Source organism: Meleagris gallopavo, chromosome 14 (assembly GCF_000146605.3).
Source record: "Meleagris gallopavo isolate NT-WF06-2002-E0010 breed Aviagen turkey brand Nicholas breeding stock chromosome 14, Turkey_5.1, whole genome shotgun sequence".
In the NCBI taxonomy this organism is placed as follows: Eukaryota; Metazoa; Chordata; class Aves; order Galliformes; family Phasianidae; genus Meleagris; species Meleagris gallopavo.
Window position 1 is genome coordinate 10,394,061 of NC_015024.2, and position 26,170 is coordinate 10,420,230.

At 39.0% G+C, this 26,170-nt stretch overlaps 2 protein-coding genes across 3 annotated transcripts in view; one reads left to right on the forward strand and one right to left on the reverse strand.

The window, feature by feature from the left end:
• The window catches only part of LOC100541214 (netrin-4), a 53,396-nt gene extending 34,854 nt beyond the window's left edge, over positions 1–18,542 (forward strand). The window contains exons 6-11 of one of the 2 annotated variants that reach the window (XM_010718553.3): positions 3,912–4,125; positions 4,929–5,065; positions 6,081–6,149; positions 7,247–7,417; positions 9,185–9,341; positions 17,529–18,542. In XM_010718553.3, coding sequence (XP_010716855.1) covers positions 3,912–4,125; positions 4,929–5,065; positions 6,081–6,149; positions 7,247–7,417; positions 9,185–9,321 — 728 coding nt within the window. In that variant the 3' untranslated portion in view covers positions 9,322–9,341; positions 17,529–18,542. Of the gene's footprint in view, positions 1–3,911; positions 4,126–4,928; positions 5,066–6,080; positions 6,150–7,246; positions 7,418–9,184; positions 11,141–17,528 lie in introns of those variants that run through there. The other variant, XM_031555575.1, reaches the window with a different exon arrangement.
• CHCHD4 (coiled-coil-helix-coiled-coil-helix domain containing 4) lies at positions 18,258–26,170 on the reverse strand. The gene is made up of 3 exons (XM_003210123.4): positions 25,945–26,170; positions 23,945–24,043; positions 18,258–19,420 (listed from the first exon to the last, which is right to left on the reverse strand). The coding sequence occupies exons 1-3, from the start codon at positions 26,117–26,119 to the stop codon at positions 19,128–19,130; spliced, it is 567 nt and encodes a 188-aa protein (XP_003210171.2). The 5' UTR covers positions 26,120–26,170; the 3' UTR covers positions 18,258–19,127.

A 26,170-nucleotide genomic window follows, 5' to 3' on the forward strand; every position in this document is an offset into this window, starting at 1 on the left:
GACAGCTTTGACTCAGAAGCCTAATCGTTTCCTAACCAGTGATTAGAAAAGCTGCTGTATCCTTGGCTCTTTCCTGTGGCTTATTTGGAGGCTTAAAGGATCCTTCTGAAATGGTACCATCTTTTGTACTCACACTTTGCTTAGCTTAAATAAAATGCAGGCATGTAGACCCATTAGAAAGGCTGTCCAGGAAAACAAACTTTTTACTCCAAGCACAAGGGTTGAAAATTAAAATGTGGCCAGATGCACATGCACACACTCTGAAAAGCTCTACTGCTCTTCCTTTTACTTCTGAGCAGAGGCAGTGAACTTTTAATTGTAATATCACAAAGGCCTGATCACATCTTGGTTCAGTCTGTTTTAATCAGCTCTGACCACACACACAGCTGTCTATCTTACTGCCTTCATTTAAGAAGCATCATTGGCTGAGTCAATCCCCACATCTGACATGCTTTAAAAATGGCTCTGATTTGTTTGTATGCACAAAAGATGCACGTGTGTATATTTCAGATTCAAAAGGTGTTGTTGTCTGTCTTTCATCAAACAGCCAATCTGGTCATAGCTGTTTCTTATGCAGTACTAGACAGAAGTTTAAGGGGATATACATCCTGGTTCACTGAGTCACTTGAAGCATTTACTATTTTCCTGTAACTGAGGATCATATTTTTGCAACCAATATTACATTTTTACATTTGTGTCTAATAACATGGGGAAGACAGCTGTGCTGATGAATAATTCATATTTTTTTATTCCTTGTCTCCCTCTTTTACAGTATACAACATCCAGTAGGATAACAAAAATCTTAGGATAGGAGTGAGAGTAAAAGCCAAGAGGATGCTTTGTGATACACTGTGACTGACAGCCACTACTAATACACAGTGAAGTGTTTTGCATTACACTGCTATCAAGGGGGGAACCCATATAACCAGCCATCTCTGAGCCAGAACTGTCTGCACACCGTCCCTAACATAATTGATGATGCCTTTGACAAACAAGGCTATTGTCATGTTGGCTGGTGTTTTGTTAGACGGGGAGGCGGATAGAGAAAACTAGCGTTTGCCAAGAGGAAAGAAACAAAAATCAGCAGGGAAAAATTCTTTGTTAAATATTGGGAAATGTAAAAAGATGAAGTTTGCTTTTCTGTTTCTTTAGTTGTAAGGTTTATCTGCAAATCTATGATACTATGAAGCAGATAAAACTCAGTCATCGTCAGCTGCCCCTTCAGCATGTGACATGTGAGCTCTTATTTTGGGAGTTTCCTTAGATGCACAACGATTTTGGCCATAACACTCTGTAAGCCAGACAATGTACACACCCAAGCTGAAATGCTAAATAAACACAGACTGAGTAAAGCATTTGCAAGCCACTTGTATAACTCATCTGAAAGTGTTGTACATTAATTGATCTGGCCTGCTCTCTGATCCACCAGAAGGCTGTCCCTGTTTCTAATTGGGGAACATGTTCATTTGGAACATTAGTTTTCCTGAACTGCAGCCCTGAAATAACTAAAACAAACAACAACAACAACAACAACAAAAACATGCATTTTTTCTACCTCCTTATTAGTTCCTGTCAGTGTTGTAGTCACTTGCCTTCAGTACTTTCCCTAAGGGATAAGATGGGTGAAGGTCTCATCTTGAATTGGAATCTTGCCTTGGTTGGTGACAGGTAGGCTAATGATGTTAATGACTTACCCATCTGTCCTGTGACCCTAACTGATAAAACCTGAACACTGAAAGATGAGAATAAAAACAGATCCAGAAGTTGCAGAAATATGAGAAAATTTATGTGAAAACTCCACAGGTAGATTTTAGATACAGAGATACTGGGATGAAATCAGAAATCTGGATTCAGGCCAACACAGATGTTGGCAACCTCTCACTGCTTGTGGCTCAGACCTGTCTGCACTAATGGAAGCTTCTTGTCCCCAAATCTAATACATTTTCAGTGTTGGATGGAAGTTAAGTGTCTCCTTTTTTAGGGTGATGTAGTCAGTCCTACAAAAATCTGGGCAGAAGTAATTCAAGTTGAGCAGCAACAAATCAGAACTTGCCTTTGAAACTGTCAGTGCTAATGAGCACTTCATTGTTACACCTGCTCTCCAGAACTGACAGCAAAATCCCTGGGTTTGCTCCCAAAGTCAAGACTGCTTTGTGGCAAACAGGCGAGCCTGCTGCCATCCGCCAACCAGCTCATTGTGTTGAGTACATTGCCCATGACAGCACGCTTATTTTTTGTCCTTAGGCTATTGTGCTAGTGTCCCTTGAAAACAACTGACTGAGATCTGTCTACAGCAGAGTGTAATAATATTATTAAAAATACTGGCATAAAGAACACAGGGCATGGTGAAAAAAATAACTACGTAGTAAGCAGATCATAAGAGAATTGCCTATTAAACAAAACTGCTCACTCTTTTTCTCATATGTTTTTGAAAGATATTTTTTTCTTGAGCATCAAATGTGAAGTTGCAGATGAAAGTGAATCTGTGCTTGCTACAGTTAACACTCTTTGTAGTCGTATACTCCCCCCTTGGAAAATGATGTGTGCAACCAGAGTGTTCATTTGTTCTACTATCTGTGAGCTCATGAAGAAAAGTAGTTTGATTAGTAGCAACGATGGGCAAACTTCAAAAGCTTTGGAGATTGTGTTTGGTTCAGATAAGCATCCAGAAGGCTGGCCCCTGATCCAAGCTATCCAAACACCTTGGGTGTCCAGCATTTAGTTGAAAAGCTCTATTAAAGCAGATCTTGGCCACAAGATTTTTATTTCCTCCCTTTTACAGATGGATGATATAGTGATATATTTCCTCTTAAGACACTGCTACAAGGAAAAAACAGGGCAAGCTTCTTTGTTACTATAAAAAAAGAACTGAAATACAAAGGCCTGGAGTTTAGCTCAGTTCTCATTTTAATCAAACAGGTTTGAATAGGAAAAATTAGTGGGTTTGTGGCTTGTATTTTACAAGCCATTGGCTCAAGGCTGAACCATCTCAGTTAACATATTCCCTGATGAGGAGGAGTCAGCTGAGCCTGGCTTTGCACCACCAGAGATATAAATAGATATAGATACGATTTTCCACCTCATTCTCTGATGCTGTCACACTGGGAATGTACTGGTGGCATGGGACTACGACAATTTGCTGTATTTGAAGGAGGTGCCCCATAGGAGCTGTATCTATCTGTTTTACTATCAAGTCGTCTTGAGTTGCTCAGGCCAGTGTTAAACTGCCCATAGCATTAAGAAGATCTCTTGTATTTTTCTCATATTGCTCTTCAGCTACATGTAAAACACATCTAGTGAGTTTAGAGATCCTCTCTCATTCTGTTTCCTTTTCTTTTAACAAGTTTATTTATAATAAATTTCATCAGCTTTCCTACATGTATACAGTGGTAAAATGCATGGTAAAATTTCTTCTAGAACTCACAAGGAAAGAAATCTGTAGATAATGTAGAAGTAGACGCTGAATAAATATTTCAGATTTTCTGAACCACCTGTATAAGCCACACCTAGCTCCAGAGGAAACACTAGCTTTGTGCTGTCTGTTCCCAGGAAAGACTGCAGGCAATAGCTATCATTTGGGACCACATCCACGCTAGTGAATCTTTTTGCAAGCCATTTGAAAAATGAACGCACAGTGGAGGCCTCTTTCTACTGCTTCAAAACCCTGTATGTTCCAGATTTGTATACAGGAAAGAATTGATCTAGCTGGATTTATCTTGCTGTGCTTAATGAGTTGAAAAGATAAAAAATACTGCAAGTGTAGGTTACCTGTTCTGACATAATCTACACTGTTCTGACATAAAGCCGTTGAGCATCAGCAGGGCAGGAATTTAACAGCTTTGCAAAAATGTCACATAACCAGATGAGCCCTGGGCACATAATTTCAGTCACCTCTTTCCATATCTCCATAGCTTGCTCCTGCCAGCCAATGGGTTCAGCCAATGCAACGTTCAGCCGGAGCTGGCGATGCCACCCCAAGACGGGATTCTGCTACTGCAAGCCAGGTGTGGCGGGCCCCAACTGCGATAGATGTCTCATGGGCTACTGGGGCTTCGGAGAAAATGGCTGTCGTCCTTGTGACTGTGCCAGAGACTGCGACCAACATACTGGAAACTGTTTCAATAGGTAAAGAAGCCCTCATTTGAGTTCAGTTTGAGATGGGGTTCTGTAAAAATGAAATGAAGGTTAAACAAAATATGGCAAAAATGACAGTAAATGGAGGATGCTGGAAGAGGCCAGGGGATGCATATCATTTGAAAAGGTGGCTGTAAAATCATAAAAGGTGTCTTGGATTCCATTTGATGGCTAGCACACTTGTAAATCCATTGTATTATCCAAGCCGATCTTGAAATGATGACTTTTGCTAATAAGAAGCAACTCCACAACCCCATAGGAGTCCTAAATACATCTGTTTGCCTTGGAAATAAATGGAAGAGTCTGGAGAGCTTGCCTCTCCTCTGCGTCCAAGGTAAAATGTGTTTCAAGGTCTCTCTTTTATGTCTACTACTGGGCAGGTATATGCATCCCAAACATGCTTTAATCTCAGTATAGAAATCCTATGACTTACTGGCTGCAGTTTTACCAGTCCTGTAAGTGTCCTCAGTTCCCACTGACATCATCAAGTGATCACTAACTTAGAGTTACTTGATTCAGAAAAAAATAACAAAAATAAAGCCCAAACCTATGAACCATCCAACCAGAAGGAAAAAATGACAAGAAGGCCTCAAATGTAGTTATTTAAAAACAAAAATGCTAAGTCAGCACTGGTGAGGTCTAAATAAAAGCATAGCTCTTATGGTTTCTCTACAAGGTATGAAGTTTTGCTCTTACACTTCCAACCTGAAAAGAGAAAGCTTAACTATTTGGATGCAGCCATAATCTGCTTTTCTGTGTCCTAACCAAGTCTTCTCCTCTTTGTGCCCTTCCAGCTATGACAACGAGCCATTCTTTAACATCCCCATTGGGGGACGAATCCCTGACCTTGTGCAAACACCAACTAATGAGAGTGAAGATGAGTGGAAATGGAATGACCACGAGCAGGGATTTTCTGCTCTGAGACACCCAGGTACAGCCCAGGGTCTGGGAATGTCCACTAACTTCACTCAGTGCCAGCTCCTTCTTCTTTCCACCCTGACTTAGAGTCTGTCTCATCTTTAGCTTTACTCGTCCTCCTGCTGGCAACATCTCTTGATTTGAGCTGTCATTGGTTATTATACCTATGTTGTTATTTTCCAAACAAGGTTCTGCTATTCAACTTTGGGTTTTGGAAACCAATGAGTCATAAGTAAGATTGTGTGAAAAATATTCTCCATTTGTATGTTTAATTATTGTCATAATGCTTATAAATTTACACAGATTCACCTCAATCACTCAATGTGTTGTTCAGTGTTTCAATTGCTGTTTGTAAAAAGACTATGTCAGCCATCACTGAAATGAAGCCACTTCTGAGGTGGAACAAAAGTGATGTTAAGAATAAGGCATCCCTCATCGCCCAGCAGCTCAAGACAGAAAGTAAAGAATTTTTATACTGTATCCAGATGTCATCAAGTAAGCAAGGTTACAGAAGAGGTAGAGCCTTTAATACTTGAAATGCTGTCAGTATTGCTTGCCACAAGTGAAAGTCCACATTTACCAGCATCAATGACTTAAGACCCAGAAGTAGTAGCACCAGCTATTGTATACCTCGACTTTCCTGAGAGCAATATTACGTTAATAACAGCGAGGTTCATCATTTCTTAGCTTATAGGATCAAAAAAAGGATATTATTACTTACTTGATTTAAACCTGGATCTGATTCTAATAAAAATCTTTATTAGTATCAGTTTATTAACTATCTAATAGACACCATGATGGCCTCATTTTACTTGACAGCACTGTTCAGATCTCAAACTAATTATCATACTACCAAACAAGAAGCAGATTTGCAAATAAGTGAGCTCACGCTCAAGGACTATTCAAGTCCATCCAGATTATGGGAGTTACATACATAAAACTTTATAACTGAATAGCATTTGCTTCTCTTCCCTCCCTCATTTCCTGGCTCTTCTCCGACCTTTTGTGTTTTGTGATTCTTCTGCTAGAAAAGTGTGTGTGCAAAGAGAAGGTGCTTGGAAGCGTCACTGACTTCTGTCAAATGAAATATGCTTATGGTAAGTGCCCTCAAGGTATGATACTTCCAGAGCATTCTTTATGCATGTTATTTGCTGTTAGCTGATAGGAGTGAAAAATTACAGAACTGGCAAATAAGAGGTAGGATTTCTTTTGTGCTTTTTGTATAGTGACATGTCCAACTTCAGACCAGAGCTGATCAGTGAATAGCTTGTTTCATGCCAGGCTCCTTGGTGTCTCCTTTCCACCTTCACTTTCTACAGCAGGAGTGCAAAACTCTAAATCTGTGGAATGACTGATCTCTGCCATTGCTTCTGCAGTCATTATGCAGGCTCAAATGCTAGCTTACCAAGAATGTATTTAATACTGTGATTTATCAACACCTGGTTCATGCCATCGCATGAAGCAAGAAAGGAAAGCTTCAGCATCCAGAGGTTCAATATGCTTCTGTCACGACACAACAAAGCCTGCTCATGGGACCAAGCTGGATGAGTCTACCCTGCCAAAAAGTTATGGGAGCCTATTAAATTAAAGGAAATCTATCATGGCAACCAGATGTTAGGCCACAGAACAAAAATACTTCTTCTGGTTTGTTGTGCAATCATGGAATTTCAGCCATGTGATATGTCTGACAGGAAACTTCCTGACTTCCTTCCTGTGGAGCAGACTGTCCCTTCCCACTGGACACAAATACAGAAAGATTAATGTTAAAGCTATACCAATTCAAGACGAGTTTTCAAATTGTCAAATATAAGGCACAGAATCAGTGGAATCAGTGTGCTTCAAATCAGATCATTAGCAGCTGATCTGTTTTTGCACCCTTCCTCTATATACGTACAGTTGTTTTCCTGTGATCTCCAAATGTCTGACAGCACCCCACTGAAGAATAGTTGATAACTACCACGTTGAAAGGATCAGTTACTTCAGCAAAAAAAAAAAAAAATCAGTTTCCCTTCTCCAAATTTATGTGGAAGGAAACATGACTGAAACATACAAGCACTAGAACATGCTTTTGGTACAACTGCAGTGTTTTTTCATGCCTTCCTTCTTTCAAGATGTTAAAATTCTACTTTTTAGCAACATAAAAAAACCTTTAGAAATTCTGTGCTGGTGTCCATCTTGTTATGTTTCTTGGCAGTGATAAAAGCAAGAATCCTGTCAGCTCATGACAAAGGGACACATGCAGAAGTTGTTGTGAAAGTGAAGAAGGTCCTGAAATCCGGTAAAGTGAAAATTGCTCGGAGCAACAGAAGCATTTACCCAGAATCCTGGACCAACAGGGGATGTACTTGTCCCATTCTCAATCCTGGTAAGAACAAAATGCTTTTAGCACTTATTCTGTGGGATTAGACTCAGGCTGTTATGGCGCTCATCAGACTCATCCTCCATCTGCACCACTGCAAATCAGGAATAACTCTTCTGAAAAGAAGGAAGTTACACAGCATGAGGGTAATGGAGATAAAATCTAGCTGGAATAATTCACTGTGGTACAGCAGTTCCAGGTAGCATAAAGCACAGTGAACCCACTTCTTTCTGTTGACTACTAAAATAAAGGACAGAAAAAGTAATTCCAGATTTAAACATTTAAGTACAAAAACACATTTCCTTGTGGTGGATGTGATAAAAGGCAATAGATGGGATGCTCCTCTATCCACTGGACAGTAACTAGACTGAAACTACCTTCAACAGCTACTTCATAAGCAGTGCAGCTACACAAGCCAATAGCTTGCTCCTCCTGTAAACAGTGGTGACAATTCATTAGGAACATTGGCTACAACTACTGAACACTTCTCATTCATCTCCATCAAAGAGATGGAGTAAAAAGCAGTAAAAAGCACTTTCTTGTCAGATAACAAAGTCATACAAAGAAAAAAATCAAGTCACCCTGGAGATGTTTCACCTTTTGTGAACTGATTGGAACTTCCAGGTTATTTGTGACTTGAATAATTTTTATGAGAAAAAAAAATCCAAGTATTTTTATATTAACAAGATTTCTGAGGAACAATTCATTAAACATTTGTGAGACACGGTGACTGTATGATCATCTGTTAAGATGCCCCATTGGCAAGCATAGTTATCCCTCTCATGCTGCAGTGAATGCTCAGTGGTTCCATTTCCTAGAGATATCTGAATTGCTCCTAACAGAGAAGGAGAGGACTGCTGTACCAGAATACACTGCTGCCATGCTGACCAGCTGTGTCAGCCGAGCTGCACAGGGCACGGAGATTAATCTGGCCCTTTAGGCTGCTCACCAGCCAACCCCCATGCAGCCTCTTCTCAGGCACTTCAGTAATTGTGTTTTTGTTTCCCTCAGGAACACTAACAATGTGATCTTTCTGTTGCCAAGATTTTCAACTCTGCGTTCCTTCTTGTCTTTACTCCAAAAGTTTCATTCCACAGATGGAACCCGAAGAATTACTCTTTGGCAGTTAAGTGGGTGGATATAAAAAGGCTGTCTGCCTTCCATCAGGATGGCTGTACTAATCTCAGTTAAGGTCAAACAACCAGGGCAAAATTTTACAATAACAAGAAAAACAAACAGAAAGCAGTAAATATGCAAAAGAAGAGGTATAAATCCACCTATTCTCTGTGTAGGACTTTAAAACACTCTTCTTCCCTGAACACCTCCACACGTAGGCTGCTGAAAATATAGGCTGAATACAGTAGCAGTTTCCATGTGTACTGAGATTGAATTCTGCTACTCACGCCCATAAAAGCCAGGAGTAAAGCTACTGCAGCACATAGAGTTACGCTAACTTAGAACAAAGGTCAGAGAAATGAGACTCAAAGCTGGTTATCTGTGCGTGGTGGTGGTGAGTCTGCAATTGCTAAGCCCTTCAGAACTAAATCAACCTGTAGTTGTAATTTCTGCATGTAATCATCTCAGCTGTTACTCTAGGAGTGAGCACTGACAGCATGCACATGCATGAGTGCATACACACAAGATTGCATGTGCACAAACTGACATTTAAAAACGACATGCAGCTGGCTAAGATGCCACTTACGAAATCCTTAAAAAGGAGAGAATTTCTGCATTTTTCTTCTACTCCGTGTTTTTTTCTTTCCTTCAAATTAGGTACCGACTACTTGATAGCAGGCCAGGAGGACTCTAGGAGCAGCAAACTTCTTGTGAACATGAACAGCCTGGTGAAACCCTGGAAAGCACATTTGGGAAAACAAGTGGCAGATATTCTTCGAACAGGGTGCAAGTAACTTCAGCTTCAAAAATTACAGTGAGGAACTTTGCCTTTTAGTAACGCTGCAGTGAAAGGTGTAGCTAGCTCCTACGTTCCCAATGAATGTGCTCCTAGCTGAAGTAATGAAGGTGGGCTCACCACCCTTTCTCCTTTCATTTCCGTAGAAAATGCTGGGACATGACTGCTTTTTTTCCAAAATGCACAGACTTATCACATAGCATCATCCATAGGTTACAGTTTTTAATTTCAGCCTGATTCCGTGTACCCAGAGAATCATTTTACAAAGCAAAACTGAAGGTATGGATTAGTGTTTCCACACTTCCAGTCAGAGCCTGATATTAATACATATAAGCTGCTTACATATACATTCATTACTTGGGTGTAGTTTTTTTTAAATAAGTGAGCACTAACAGGCAGCAATTTTTTTCAGCTTCACAAGTGGCATAATACTAGATAAGTATGTCGAATATAATATCTACCTAAAGGAGCTCAGATATTTTTATTTACCATCAACGATTATGCCAGTATAACACGCTGCTTTCTAGAAAGCAATACAGTCAGATGGCTGAACAGAAACAAACTAACACAGGACTCATCTGGGACAAGGCTCTATAGATGTACTTTGCTATCATCAGTGCTTAGTGATGAGCTCTGCTGCAGAACGCTCCTTATTACAAACTTCATTCCAAATCCAACTCTTGCTCTCATTTTGCTCTTTGCTGTAGTACTCAAAACTGCAACACCAGGCAAAGGTTGCACAGTGATTACTACCAAAAAGCCTTATGCTAGGAAAGAGCCAAAATGTGATGAACTTTAGCTGCTCCTATGTCGAGTTTGTAGTACTACAAAAGCTACAAAAGTAGGAGGTAAATGGGTTGCTTGTACTGCATATTAAATGAGATAGCTATAGTTACTGTGAGAGCAACCTGGCTATTCAAGCTGTGCTCAAGACCATTGACATTTGATTTGCACTTAGTGCTTTCATTCTGCTTTATTTCTCTTGGACACTCTTGAGGTTAAAATACTGAACTTCAGTTGCCTTCCTATTGTACACGAGGATTTTTCTCCCGCCCCACAGAAGTACAGGAGAGGTAACATCTGCACTCTAGGTGGAAATAGTCCTTTCCTGCAAAAGCATTCTTTCTAAACCAATTTTTCCCTACACCACAGTAATGAAGAGGTAGCTATTTCAATCGTTTCCTAACAAAATATTTTGAAGAAATTGTAGTTCTTGATTTCTGCCCCTTAGACAGGGAAATCATGATCAAATGGAGTTCATTTAAACACATCATCTCATTAAGTGAAGCAGAAATGATAATGGATCAGTCTATACTTCCAGGTGGTCACATGTGCTACTTCTGCATATATCTTATTCCACGCCTACAATTTGTCTGATGCTCTCAAAAAGAGGCACTACCTTAATTTAGCACTCCTGATGGGTACGTGGGAAAATCCAAAGCTAATGCAAAGGGGTGGCTGTTCTGGGCTACAGGTTTTTTCTCTTCATCACTGGGAACCTGAAGAATACAGCTTTGTTAATTCTAATTGTACCTGTTTTCCTTTTAAGTCTGCATTGGTTGAACAGCAGAAAAACCTTCAGGTCATTTGGAAATAGATGGCAGGCAGGTATAAAAAAAAACAACACTGCTTTTCTGCTGACAGTGTATAAAGTGTCTCTCTTTCCCCTTCCTTTCTTCTCTTGCCATAGATTTTCTTTCCTTCTGTTTGTCTTCCAAGCACTTCATTATTTATTTGTTGTTGCTAAAGTGGTATCCAACAATGTGGCATCTCCAACAAGCTTTTAATTAATGCAATAAAACACTTTTTAAACAGAATATTTGGCTTAATTTGAAATGTCAGCGTATAGAAGTCAGGCGCATAACATCCTTTCCTATCATCTTCAGGCTGTTTGAACAAGAAGACTGACTAGCTCTCTTTCAAACAGGAATAAAGACATGTTCATGAATTTAAGTGTTTTCAAAGGGCCTCTCACAATAATTGAAAATTAGGTGTATGTTTATAGACAAACTAAGGAACATACCTTTCAACACAGGTCATTTTACCTGTGAAGCATCTCATTTACCGTGATCGTATTCCATTTTGGTTCATAGTCAGTACTGTATTACAGCAAACTTCCATGTTTTAATTGTTGTGCCAGATTGGTGATGTTTGGGGAGAGTGAACAGCTTCACAGTTCCTTTTGGTGGGTGAAAATTATTTATTAACATGGTCATTCGCGACTATTTCCAGCAGTTGCTAGTAGAAACACTATTTGGAACACAAATATTGATACCCTAGTATGTTCTCCTAGTACGTGCTGTAATACTGTAATGATTACCTTACTGCAAACCCGGTTGTGTGCAAAGACAGCTGTCAATATGTTGCACGCTCAGAAATGAGTGACAACCATAAGCATACATTTTAGAGAGGTGTAAAGCAAATGAGGTGGTGGGAGAGGGAGGTAACACCAAAAACATTCAACAAATTTATTATCCAAATTTCCCACTCTTTGAATCTCTAATTTATTTGCTGGTGGCTATATAGATAAGTTTCCCTCATTCCCTCTGTTAGTCAGAAACATGCACATTTTGTTCCAACTACAAGCTCTCATTTAATGGCTTCACATGTACAGGAGATAGTGCAGGATGAGTGACAGAAGCTGCTGCATGTTTCTCAGAACAAGCAAACATGGTCATACATAGCAAATTTAAAATAAACTACCACAAAAGATATCTCTTTCCAAGATGAATTGTTTTGTAGGTCTGCGTGCAGTACCAAGTATCTTTCGATTATATTTGTGACTGTCTCTCTTAGGTGGCATAATAATATAAATAATACTAATACAGAAAAGAAGATGTATTTTCCCTGTACAGAAGTGGCTGTACTGCTTCTTATAGTAAAATAGGACCCTCTTAAAGATGCCTTTGTGAAAAACCCTACAATGCCCAAATGCACAAAGCATCTTATGAGCAGTAGCAATCACATACTAAACAGTAGCAGCAATGCATCATTTGGAAATCCTGTATAAAGATTAAATAAAAGCATCTGGCCACAAGGAAAGCCTGGAAAGTTGTGAAAAATGCATAACAGTGCAGGTAGTCACCTGAAGGAGAAGCACATGCAACTTTCCACACAACAGCAACAAACATGGTATTGTTGCTCAAAGCAGTTCTGTAACAGCTGTGCAGTACATCCATCCATGAGCAAATGACCATTCTTACAACATGCACCTTTAAAACATGGAAGCAGTTCATTAAAAGGTGAGTGCTGAGCTCTAGTTCCTGTGTGGTAACATCCCATCACTAATGCTTCATCTTCTGCTCTTGGCAAATGGTCAAGAAGGAAAATATACCTAGCAGAACTTTGTGCAGTGCACTTCTGAAAATAGTTCACTGCTATAAAGAACAAGTTTTCTCTGTAACATTCACCATGTCTCATGACTTTTCCATTCTGCTTGATGTAAGTTTTCTTTGAGTTGATATAATTTATACAAAGTGCTCTCTGAAGACCCCCCAGACCTGGAAGAGTTAGTGTGTTATTTGTTACGTGTTGTAGCACATTCTCTTTTGTACTTAAAACATCAATTAAAAATATTCAGACATTTACATTGATGTCTGGTTTGGGATCTATTTTTAGAATTTTGAACCACACAATCCTCAAACTACATGCACATTAATACTTTTTAAGTTAATAAACCACAATGATTACAGAAATCATCGAGGCTCTTGCTTCAATAATATCAAGCACAGAGTTTAGCAAATGCAGAAAAGCATTTAGCAAATAAGGCAACCACATTACATGTTTAATACTGAGGAGCCTGCGGGGAAAAAAAATGTACATTTTGTATGAAACTGTACAGAATACAGACAAAACAGGAGCTGTTAATTTATGTTAGTTCAATAATTAATCAAAATTCAACACTGCATATACCTACACTTAAGATTTCCAAGTGTTTAATTCTCTATCAAAATAAATACATCAGGTCTGCTAAGGTCTAAAAAGATACCAAGTTCTTAACTCCTCCTTTGCATGTAGTTGACTTGAGGGGTACAAGGCATAAAAACAGAAATGTATGAGAGGTAGGCAGAAGATGCCTTATCCATAAATGCTCAGAATGTAGACGTCTGCTTTGCTGGTTCCCAGGCTTAAAGCCAAACCCAATCTGTCACCAGAGATGCATCTTTGCAACTCTTTATGACACCTGATCTTACTCTTTGATGCACTTTAACAAGTTCATATCTTAGCTGTGTATTTCTATTGAGACAACTGTACCTTTAAGGCCTAACCTTCATTCTTCACACAGAAATGACATGTTATCATCATCCACTTACAGCTTTGTGATGAGAAATGTTATGATGTACCACCTCCCAGTGCACAAGTCTGAGTACTGGATTATGTTATTTGTCAAGGAAGCACTGCAACTGACACAGAGCTGCTACTCAGTACCCACGCACACGGACAGTGCACAGAACAGACTGGATTCTCCAAACCGCAGCTCTCTGCACCTGAGAAACTGTAAAGCCTAACTCTGAGAATCACAGAATACCAACTCATTCGTAATTTGGCTCTTTATGAGAAAAAAAAGTAAAAATCACAAGCATTGAAGATATTTCAATCTTTAACTGCGCTGATGACACCTGTTAACATGTGTACAAACTCCTAATACAGAAACACAATGGCTATAAACAGAATTCTGAACCAGAACAGCACTAGAAATGCAAACTGCAAGCTCTGAATCCAACAGACAAATTCTGCCAACCTTACTTGTCCCATGCAGTACCAAATGAGAACGATACCAGCTGGATCCAACCTAGTTCATTTTCAGACACTTCACTCTGTCCCAAGGAGAAAGAAGTGAGGGCCCCATAGGCCAGAATAGAGAACACAGCCAACAACAGTAAGGAGAAAAGTGACTGCCTGCAGGGGATGAAAAGAAAGTGCTATTTGGGAACATATGAGGAGACAACATAGAAAAGGAACAGGGTGGAAGCAGCAACACTTAACAGCAAGAAAAAGCTTAGAAAACACAGATGTAGAAATTAATCTCTCATCCAGCACACTAAGAAAGGTAATGAGCGTATTTAGTGTGGATGCATAAGGGACATGTCCTTTTAAGAAAAACAAATGAACAGGACCCATCATCAGATCTGGTACAGCAAATCCTACGTCCAATTATCCTTCAAAATCAGTGCGGCATCCCGGTTAATCTGCAATGCGCAATCATTACAAATCTTCCTGTGCTCTTTGTTTTGGCTATAACAGGGCCTTCATGAATGGGCCGCTCACTGATTCATCAAGTCTAGTCTGTAACGTGCTATTTTTACTTTTTTTTTTCAAAATACATTTGCTTTTTATCTAGAGATTGCCTTTCCAATCTGGCTCTGGCTCCTGACTTATGCTAAAGAACATGGGATCCACTAGAGGAAACACACAAAAAGAAGAAACAAAGGAAAAGTCCAAGGGTTCTTGAGGAAGGAAAAGTTAGCAGCAAGTGGGAGAAAATCAGCTCTACATGAGGCAGCTATGGCCATACATTCCACCTCTGGGGGAAACTTGCCACCTCAAGTTTATTTTCTTTCAATTGCAAAAAATTTCTTTTTGTGTATCAAGGAGCAACAGAGACTGCACTCCCCGTAAAAAGCAGGACAAAAGGTCCATTGTGATTTCAATTAAATTAGCAAATGGCAGAAAATTAAGCAACATTCCAAGCATTTTAGTGTGTTGCATGGGGCTACTTTCCGTGGATGTGAATGCATGAAAAGGCCTTTCCAGCCTGAACCACTGGATGAATGCACAGGGTACTCTATAATCATAAGCCCTTGTGCTTCTGGCAGTGATGGGTGCAAAATCCAAGGCAAGCTTTTAGTAGTGCTATTAATATGTTAATAGCAGCTGCCTAAAATGCAGTGTGTAAGAGCAGTTACATACTACATTTAATAATACCTAATTCTTGACTATTTTAGCAGTCTTTGATCTATTTATTGATCTTCATAGTATCAGGATATACCAGCATTTGAGAGACGTGTTTTTTCTACTTCTTCCAGCTCAGCTGGAGAACTGGAACTCTAGCATCTTACCCTTACCCTGTACAGTCAGAATTAGTCTACAATGAATAACAAGACCTCGTAACTTCATGCATGAGCTATGAATTCAATAGAAAACAAAACACATGGTTTGACATTTTAAATAGTTTAACAGTTGGTAGAGTCTTGCATTAGTGGGAAAGAACAATAACATCAACGTTATAATCATTGCTGCATTTCTTCATTCTTCGTTTACTGGGGGGTCTTTTCTCTTGTCAGGAAAAACATCAGCTCCAGAGGGGTTAAGAGCAGCTTAAAAAAAAACCACAACAGCAGACAGGCTAGTACTGTTCTACAAAATGAAGTCATGTCCAGTGAATAGAGCTGATTAAGAATAAATGACAAACTGCTGGTAGCTTCTGTACGCTGTCCCACACTAACAGTGTTAGAATTTTAATGAGGTAAAACGAGTCTAAGAAGCATATACTACCCTTTTTCTTCCCTAGGAATAAGAAAGTAGGTTCTACGCATTTAGATAGCAACTTTCCTCAAAGAGATTCATTGACATGTGATCAGATAAGTGTCTTAGATGAACAGGAGACATTGCTGTAAGGCTCAACAAGGACATTCTCAGTAAGAACTGGATAGGATCTAGATCTTGTTTCCTGCACAGCCCTGCCAGATTCCTAGATGTAACCATCCTTAAAATAAACTGCGAGATATACATCTCCCTCCTGACACCCCTATGTGTAGTATTGCTACTGCAGGGAGCAAAGCTAACAAAGGTCACTTTCATATCTGAAACAAGGTTGTATCTGCAGGAAGGTTACTGAACACAAGTTAAAGCCAGCACTTTGGAATGGAGATAGTATAGCATAGCAAAGTAAAACTCTAATGAACACAGTTGTTTTTATGTTTTGCTTTAGGATAGAGAGCAACTGACAGGCAAAGAGTTAAATAAAGATCAGTTATACTGAAAGCTTTCCTCCAATGAATCCTTTTTGACATGACATAAAAGAAGTACACAGTAATGCGTGTACAACACCTCTTGAACTCCATGCAAGTGATTTCTCAAAACCATTTAAATTTACTACTCACCCCAAGATTCAGAAGCTCCCTCATGGTGGAGACAGAACCAATACAACAGTTACATAAAACTAAGGAATACATTAGAACAAGACAGCATTATACACCTCCACAGCTTTGTATCTAGACAAAAGAAAGAAAAAAAAAAAAGAAAAAAAAACTTAAATCTGCTTATTTCACAAGCTTGCCACAAATTGCTAGGGATCATTCTATCATCTTTATGACATGCTAAAATAACCACTGATTGATTTTAGATTTCAAATTGGACTATAGAAGGAAAACCACATCAACAAAGTAATGTTGGGAAACATAATAGAAACAAGGAGTTACATTAACTGCACAGACCAACACATTCACTTTATATACCAAAAATATATGTATATTTTTTATTTCTGTATATATCTATATTCCAGACAATGTATTCTTCCCCTTCATGTAGTCTGAAAGGGAAAAAAAAAACAACCAAAACCAACCACAAATCCTAGATACAGAGATGGACAGGAAATTTCTATGCAAATTCTATAATAGTTTCAAGGGATATAAAATTGTCAAGAGAGACAACTTGACCCTAAAACTGCACAATCAAGGCCAGCTGCAGAGTCCACACTGAGTATCTTCTTTCCTTACTTTCATGGGTATAGCAAAGAAGTGGAAACATATTTACACATGATCTACCTTCTAATTCCTAATCTTTTACTGAAGTGCAAGCATTTTATGTTTTGTACACAGATGCTAAAAGTACTCATACAGAGCATAAATCTCAAACTTGCTGAGCATAGAGGCAATGTGGGAAAGAAAAGCAAAGCAGAAAAATAAGACAAACAGTTCTTAGAACAGAGTATCCCTTCACAAACTGTTCTTGCTTCTTCACAAATAATGCATTGGATTTCCATTTGAACAACCAAAAGCTTGAGTGCATATGACTTTTTTTTGTATTTGGTGCCCAGTGTTTATCTGATTGCCTAAGATTACGTTTTCATGGTCCAGCTGCCTCTGTGCCAAGGTTTATCACTGCTGCTTTTGTGCCCATTTACTCAGGTTAACTTGGCATTTGTTTTCCTGCACACTGAAGAGTCACAGTGAGAAGTTCTGTCACATTTTGTTTCTTTTATAGGGCGAGATGCTGAGAGTACCTGCTATCCATCCCCTCAGAACGGAGCTGTCAGTCACCTAATTCTCTCAGGATTTTTTTTTTAAAGGACTCATCTGCCATACCAAAATATAAATGGTTCATAGAAATTTTGGAACTTTACAGAAGTTTCCCTCAAACATTCGGAAGCATTCAGAAATAACTTATTCAAGAAAGATACCAGAACATTATAAGGAAGCAATGTTTCTGAGCACTCAGGATTGCTGCCCATCAAGACAGGCAAGCATTTAAACATTATTCCATTTACTGGCCCTGCATGTTTTTATACTTTGGTTAAGTTAATGAATACACTTAGAGGGAATGTGCAATGAACACATACTGAAGCCACCGGGAAAACTTGTTTTGTAATGCAACTCTCATAGCCCAAGGATTGCAATGAAAGAAAAAACTTGTAGCATTTCCTTATCCACAGGTATTAAACTATAATGAATGGCTATTAAATTATTTGCATCTCTAAAGGAATTCCCACATAGTTCATTAGCTGTTCAGCTTCTCTATAGCGCTACTGGCAGCACTTTACATTTTTTATGCCTGTTTTTATGTTTTTGGGTATGGGAAGAAAAGAATGGGAATAGAATAAAACTCAAGCAATTGATCTTCACAATAGACAAACCCATTCAGTCCGTTTACAATGAAGTAGAATATCACAAATACAAACAGCCTTAGTTTAAAAAACAACAACAAACAACAGCATTTAATGAAGGTAAAAAGTATTTACTTTTTAATATGTATTTAAGTCACAGTATTTGTTTTGAGATCTTTACACCAGGTGACATTTTCATTGTATTCTCAAAGTATTTTCTAAGAGCCTGTCTAAATACTGAAGAGGCAGGCTTTAGCTAAGGGAAAACAAAAACTGTGCTGACAAACTGACAAAAATAAAGCTAATAATCAATATTCCTTCCACTCATTTATATCAATGGTTGTACAAGTATTTTTCAGAATTTAAAAGCCATCACAATAAACAAATGAAATCAGACATTTCCTTGTGTGTTTTTTTTATTTGTTTGTTTGTTGGTTGGTTTTTGTAGACCTTACCTGATGTCAGCACAATGTAACCATCATCTAATCTTATACATTTTAGGTTTAGGTCATTTTCACATCCTGTATCATTGTGGCCAAAAAAAATCATTAAGGAAAAACAATCATTTAATGTGATCTCTATTAGGACAGAAAACATTGCAAAAGAACATCTACTGATCAGAGCATACTGAAATGAAGATGACCTGGTACATTAATGGGATTTTTGTTATCAGCTATATAGAGTTAAAGAGATTATTCAAGTCAAAACTCAAGAAGAACTTGATGTGTGAAAACAGCTGATAAAGTATTAACTGTGTCTGGTAACAGGTTACACAGCACACACATACGTTGGTGCCTTTTGCAGTATTTATTTGCAAGACTGTCACACTGAGATTTCTCCTTCCACAATAAATTATTTACTATGATACAGTGTATAGAACAATGGTGAAACATTTGTTGACAACTCAGAAGACAGACACACTGCAAAAGTCTGCGTCTCTGAAAACGAGAAATGGAGACAACAGCCTCCTTGCATCTTCATTAGCTAGATCCTTTCTCCTCTTTGGCAACAGAATCTTCCACAGGAGTAGCTTCCAAATTTTTGCTCGACTTCTCCTCTTCGTTTTCATCTTCTTGAGGGTAAAGATCTGGGTATTTTTGCATGCATTCTTGCATAGCACGGAATTGGTCCACACAGTCTGATCCCTTTATTTCTTCTGTGCTATAGTGGAAACAAGAAAAGGCTGACTTGAACTGTTCCCCACAGGGACCACTAGCCATTCCACCCAGACATGGGCAGTTCCAATTGATATCTCCATTGGGCAATATCAATCCTGAACAAATAGAAGAGAGAAGTAAAGTTAAGTGCTCCTTTCAATAAATTAATTACATTCAACGAAAGCTGCTAGGAAGTATTAAGAATACCGTAGGAGTTCTGTAGCTTCAGGAGTGCAAAACACCTTCCATTTCCTGGACTGTTTACTTCTCTCTCTGATCTTTATGATCCATCACTGGGCACAAGTTAGAACAGTTCTATATCTTTGCCTGAATTAAGTCTTTTTCCACTTGCCAGGCTCTGTCAGAGAGGCATGCGAGCCTTAAAATCATGCAATGTAAGAACTTAATTCCTGTATTAAGATTAGAATTCTTTTGAATCAAGCTGGAAGAATGCTTTTTCATTGTTTTAAATGAACTCTAGAACGCTAACACAGAACCTTCCCCCAAAATTTGAGCAGGAAATCCAGAACGGGGGAAAAAAAAAGCTATCAGTTTAGGTAAGAACACAGTTAAAATGGAGATAAATTTTATCTATTCACATCACATGTCTGCAGTGAACAGGATTACTGTCTTTAATCCCCCAAATTAACACTTCTTTCAAATGCAGCCTCAATGTCACTGATCCAGTGAGTCATAATCCATTGGTGCTTGCACCTGGGGAAAATACCCACTTGTTTACATCATAGGAGACTGAGGCCTGGGTTAGCATTTAATTGCTGACCTCACACAACCTATTCTTTCTTAGCTTCTAGAATCTGCTGGTATCATGGATGAAGTCAGAAACATGCATTTATGTCAATATGTGTATTACTACTTCCTGTAATGAAGCCTCACTATTGTACTGATAAAAGTTTCTTCCATGTTATATACCAAATATTCCACTAAAAATCCAAGGATCCACAATGTAAGATGACAGAAACATAGGAAGCAGGATTGAATGGAACATCATCAGTCATAAAGAAAACCAGTTCTGTACATCTGATCATTCATCAAACTCTTTCTTAAAAGAATTTGGGTGTTTGCTTTACTAGTCCTTTGTGGAAAACACTTCAAGACTTAATCTCTAAAATAACACAACTAGAATAAGTTTGGACAAACACAGAAGAGGGAAGACAGCAACTGTCTTTGCTTAAGGTGCAATTTCATATGTACTTTTAGCCAACTCCCCCATCACACCTGTAATGCTAACAAAAACCACTTTTCATGCACAAATCTCACTAGTGCCTTCTTCATACACATTTAAAAATAATTTTAAAAATTTAATTGATGGAAGCAAAGATTGTAATGAAAACTGGATATCTTTTACTTTAAACTCTTCCACATTCTACATACAAGACCAGAAATAAGGCCTTCAGTTAGAACATACTTGGAGATATACTGCAATTCAAAAAGCTATCTTGAACCTACCTACTTTGTCAGTCTTTCCATTTCTTTTCTTTCACAACTTTTAGGTCAAAGTGACTCTACATATTCCTGTTTTGCCTGCTGAAATCCCATAACAGATAGCACAGAATCAAAAAAAGAGAACATAATACAGCTCTATTTTTTCACAAGGGAGATGGAGCACAGGTTTTCCTGAGTGGTCCAGCAACTAAAACAAGACTTCTCGAAGACTCATAATGTCTGTTAACTCCAGATGCTAAACTCCTGAAGACATAAGGTTATGGCATATCTACATGATAAATCTATTATTTTCCAGATATAACAATACTCTATACTACACAGTAGAAAAGATCAAGAGAGGCATGATGGTAGATCATGCCACAAAACTTGAACACTGGCAGTCAAGCATTCTATTAAACTAGAAGCTAAACAAGAAAAGTCTGCCTGCGACTTTATACACAACAAAGTCCCTTCCAATTTTCTTTTAAATAAAATCCACGACTCAGAGCTTCTGCAATTCAACATACCCTAGAATGTTTTGCCCATATGTCCTTCTTGCCTACAATCTTCTCTCCCATTAGATGTGGCTCATACTGTGACATGTGAATTGTTCTGATCTGCAGCTCTGCAGTCTGACGCTGTTCAAGTGAGAAGTTTTCTGGGAGCCCTTAAAACATGGCAGTAAGTAACCACATGCTAAGAATAAGCTTATTAGAGTATTTAAACACAGAGTTTATTGTTCTGAATCATATAGTTACACAATTTCACTGCAAGGTGTCCCTGATGTAACTAGCTTCTAGCTTTCTATTTCTTCTATAGTTTAGGAAGGTGATGTAACATGCTATAAATACAGAATCGATAATAAAAAAAGAACTATCACCTTCATTCTTCACCACAGCCTTTCAATACCTAGCAAAATACATATATGAGGAATGAATTAAGTCATTCAAACAAGGAGGAAATGGTTTCTTTAATTTTTACTAGCTTATTACCTAGATAAATGGCACAATACACTATAATCATTGCATATGTACAACCAGAGAAAGAACAACTCAAAATCCTGAGTGAAAAATAGCTGTTATAGTTCCAGGACCAATATGCACCCACATGCAGTTGCTAGATCAACACCTTTTGTTAATAGAATACAATACTTTAATTATCCCCAAAGAAAGACCATGAATAATTATAAGGGGAAAGACAGGCAAACTCGGAATGACCACATGTAACATCAATACAGCTTGCATGTATGCATTTACTTAGCTAAACAGCAAGCTACTTTGTTTAGCCAGACATACATCACACAAAGTGACTTAACAGTTCAGTGAATGATACACTCTCTACGGCTCTGCATGCTTTCCAGATGTGGTTTCTAGGGAAAAAAAAAAAGTTTTCCTCCTCTATTTTGCAAGCAGTCTCCAGTTTTTCAGAGGAAGCAGGAAAGCACAGAAAAACAACTGTGAACTTAATGATGCCATCTGATCATTAGAGGTCGTTACCTCTTCACTTAACAGACCAATAATGGATTTAAAATTCGTCTGACAGGAATTAAAAATTCAGATTTTGCTAAATTTCTACACACTGTACAAATCAGAGTAAATACTTTTCAAGTTATGCCTCCTCAGACACTTTCCACAAACCACTTGCATGTTTCATCTTCCACCCAAGTCAAGACAGTAAAAGATACCATTTGGATTCTACAGCCTGTAGGTGTCTCCGTGAAATTTTCAACAGCTGAAGCACCGCTGCCACAACAAAAACAATGCTAAAGCCCAAAGCAGAGATTGTTTCCATTAAATAGGCAGGTTAGTCATGGCATCTCAGTGACACAACTTCCCTGAAAATAGGAGAGATGGAGGAATTCCTGACAGATATTAAATTGTAGCTTCTAAAAATCTTCCTGAAATAAGACATAGGGACTTGGGGAAGGTTTAGGGAAGAGCAGAGACAGGAAGAACATTTTTTCTCATCTCAGGTTGAAGGCTGTCAGGTTACCTACTTGTCAACCCTACCATACAGTCAAAAAGCCAGTGAAAATTATTGCAAAGCCTGAATAGGCAGCACGCATCCTTTATTATAGAGACAAGAATATCTTCTTGTAAGTACAATTGAATTTTATGTTTAATGAAACAAAGTTATGAAAACAAAGTTATTTTAACGACATAAATTAAAACTACATACTACACCAGCTAACAAAGCATCCCCTTGCACTACACAGCTGCTAAACTGTGCTTAAATACTGCCCTCTGGGGGTCACAGGGACACTTGCTTCCAGTTTCTAAGAAAATTTCAGCCTCAGCTAATGTGAAAGCACTGAAATCATACAAAATGACAAGGCTAAATGGCATTTAAGTATAAAGGAAATAAGAAAAAAAAATATAAATTCACAGACATTCAGAACATTTTATTAACATAGGCAAAATGTACTTAATCCTGACAGGAAACAAGATATTTCATCATTAAAAATAACCTAAAATATGCTTTATGCAACCAAAATATTACCAGTCATCCAGAAATACTCTGATCTCTTAAGCTTCCTGAACTAGTTCATTTGCAGGTTGGGTAAACTCTGTATAAGAACTGTAACTGTCATTGAAAACTTGCCTCTTCTCAAGGCAAGATCCTTACAGTTGAAAGCTGTAATTTGAACTTACCTGTCATGAAATTAAAAGATTACTGATTATTTTGCCACTTGTACAGTAAAGAATAAGTCATATATATACAATTTACATTAAGCAGGATACTCAGAGATCACTTGTGCTGCACAGAGGCAGGCAACAAACTCCTAGCAATGACAGTGGCATGTAACTCACCTCAGCCATTTTGAAAATGGCACTTTAGTCATTTGAGATAGTTAAGAAAGACAATCAGAATGGCTCTAAGTATGTTAATACAAGAAAAGACATTTTTTTCCAAATGTTTCACTGATGTACGTGAACAGGCGACTTTGAAAGACTATCCAAAAGAAAAAGAAAACACATTTGGAAAGTACGTCATTTGTGCTGTCCTAATCTGGAAGTTAAGGCTGGGAGGAATCTGACTGTATATTTACTAAACAGTTTTCTAAGTTTACTGAATAAAGTGTTTATTTGCTGAAACCATTACCCTACTATCTCAGTTCTTTAAAAACGAATTAATATCTTTAGAATATGATATACGTGGTGCATCAATCTCTACTTCCATTCTGTTCAACTACTGACCTTGTTCTTCATAAGGGTCATCTGGATCGTCTGCAACCAGTTCAGCACTGCTTGGTGTCTCATGGTCCTCCTTAGTCACAAATATAATTTTGTCTTTTCCTGTCATGTAGGAGACAATAAGCAAAAGATCAGGAAAAGTTGAGACTAAGTAACATACAGAGTGGCCAACCAGAACAGAGTAATGAGATACTCAACACGATGCCCTGATGTTAATATTGAATGAATTGAGCATCTTCAATTTTAAGTTCCTGGTTCACAGGAACACTTATATAAAGACAAACAGGAAAGTATTCATAGGGAAGGTACTAAAAGTTATAAAAAGACCTGGAAATTAGACCTAGGGGAGAAAATCAAAATATGCTTAAAAAGATCAAGTAGTAATTTATCTAGGAGAATAGCGAATAAAACTGATCCTGTTGTCTTTGTACCACACTCATGTAACTGTAGGAAGTTATTCTCAATGTTCACTAAGAACTGAACAGAAAACTGAACAGAAACTATCAAGTTCTTTTCTTCTTAAGTTCCACTTTTCATAGCAAAGTACTGTAACAGCTGTAAATCACTGTACAGTTCACTGATCAGCGAGGTTAAAAAGCTGTTTTAAAACAATCTCAAACTACTGCTCTCTTAGGAGAACAAACTCGGTTGAAGGGGAGTTTGAAGGCTGAAGAAAAGGACCAAAAATGAAAGGAAAAACTATCCTGAGCTACAGAAAGTGTTCGGCAGGATACTCATTAAGATCAGCAGTCTCCATTACAGAGTCATGCCATAATTTACAATAATTATGTGAATTAAATACTAAAGGGCACTTTAACGGTCTTAGAACAGGCTATGTTGAAAGGTGCTGTGAACATTACCAAGGGCAGAAAAACAACAGAGCGTACTTCCTGCTCTTGTGCCACTCTTGATTTAACAAAGTAGTTATGAAGGGGGGAGGTGGAGGGGAAAAAAAGGCTTGGCTGTTGGCTGACAACCAGGGCAAAGTTTCCCAACAACTCTGGAAGGCTGTAAAAAAACCGCTCAAAGGCAAAGAAGCAGAAAAGTACATCAAGTACATCTAACAGAAACTTTTGTGAATGCACAGCTCAGCATTCACTGACTGGAATGAGCTCCCCAAACACTTCCTCTCGATCTCCAAATTCAGAAAGGCCACTACAATGACAAAGCACGTTACAAATTAGCATCCTCTTGTCCTTCAACATGACCTCCACCAGAAAACGTTCAGTAATTCCCTCTGCTTTGCATTCATTCATGTCTTCAACATGTGTGAAAAATAGATAAACCTGGATTCATTCTAAAAGGAAACTTTTTTGTCAGCTGTCTGGCATTCCAGCCAGCTTTACAGCTGAGATTTCTTACACGAAATGAACTAGAAATGGATAAAATATCAGCACTGTTAACTGTAGCATGACCTATAATCCCATCTCTGCAGCTGTAACACAAATTGTAACTGCAGTCACCGCAGCTGTCATTCTGCAAGATGCCATAAGGCAACTGACAGACCCAGCGAAGGCACAAGATGTTGTTAAAGCAAGTTAAAAACATAAGGCAAAGAGAACCATAAGTTACCACAGTATACAATCAGCATCTAATGTGCCAAAGTTTGTCCTTTCAAAACAACACTCTTTGCAGCTTGGAACTCCAGACATTTCACCAAAAGGGGGAAAAATACATCCCCCAGGTAAGAAAGTGGTCAAAACTCGTTAAGCATCACGACCAATGCAGCTCCGTATAGAAGCGGCCTCACCCTGCCCGCCTCAGCGCTTTCCCTGGCTGGGCACACAGGCTCTGCTCGCTGCGGCCGTCAGCCTAACGACTACGGGAGCAGAACACGAATCAACCTCGGCCCGGCTGTGCCCCACTCGGCCGCAGCCTCTTCAGCGCGGCCCGCCCCGCGGCTTCCCGCCCGCCGCGGACGCCTCTCCACCCCTGGAGCTACGCCGCCTCCGCGCCTCAGGAAGAGACGCGCCGCGTGACATTGGGAGGACGCCGGCGCGTACCTTCTTGCCTGCAGTAGGACATGGCGGAGCCGCCCGCTGCCCTCCCGCTCAGTGCGCCCGCAGACCGGCTCCGCCGCCGTCCCGCGTCCTTCCCGCTTTCCCTACTCCTCTTCCTCCAGCACTGCCGCAGCGCCGCGCAGCTCCACGCCGTGACCTCTGACCTCCGGAAGCACATGCGGTGGCCCCTGACAACCGGAAGCGCACGCCCTGACCTCCTGCTCCCGCT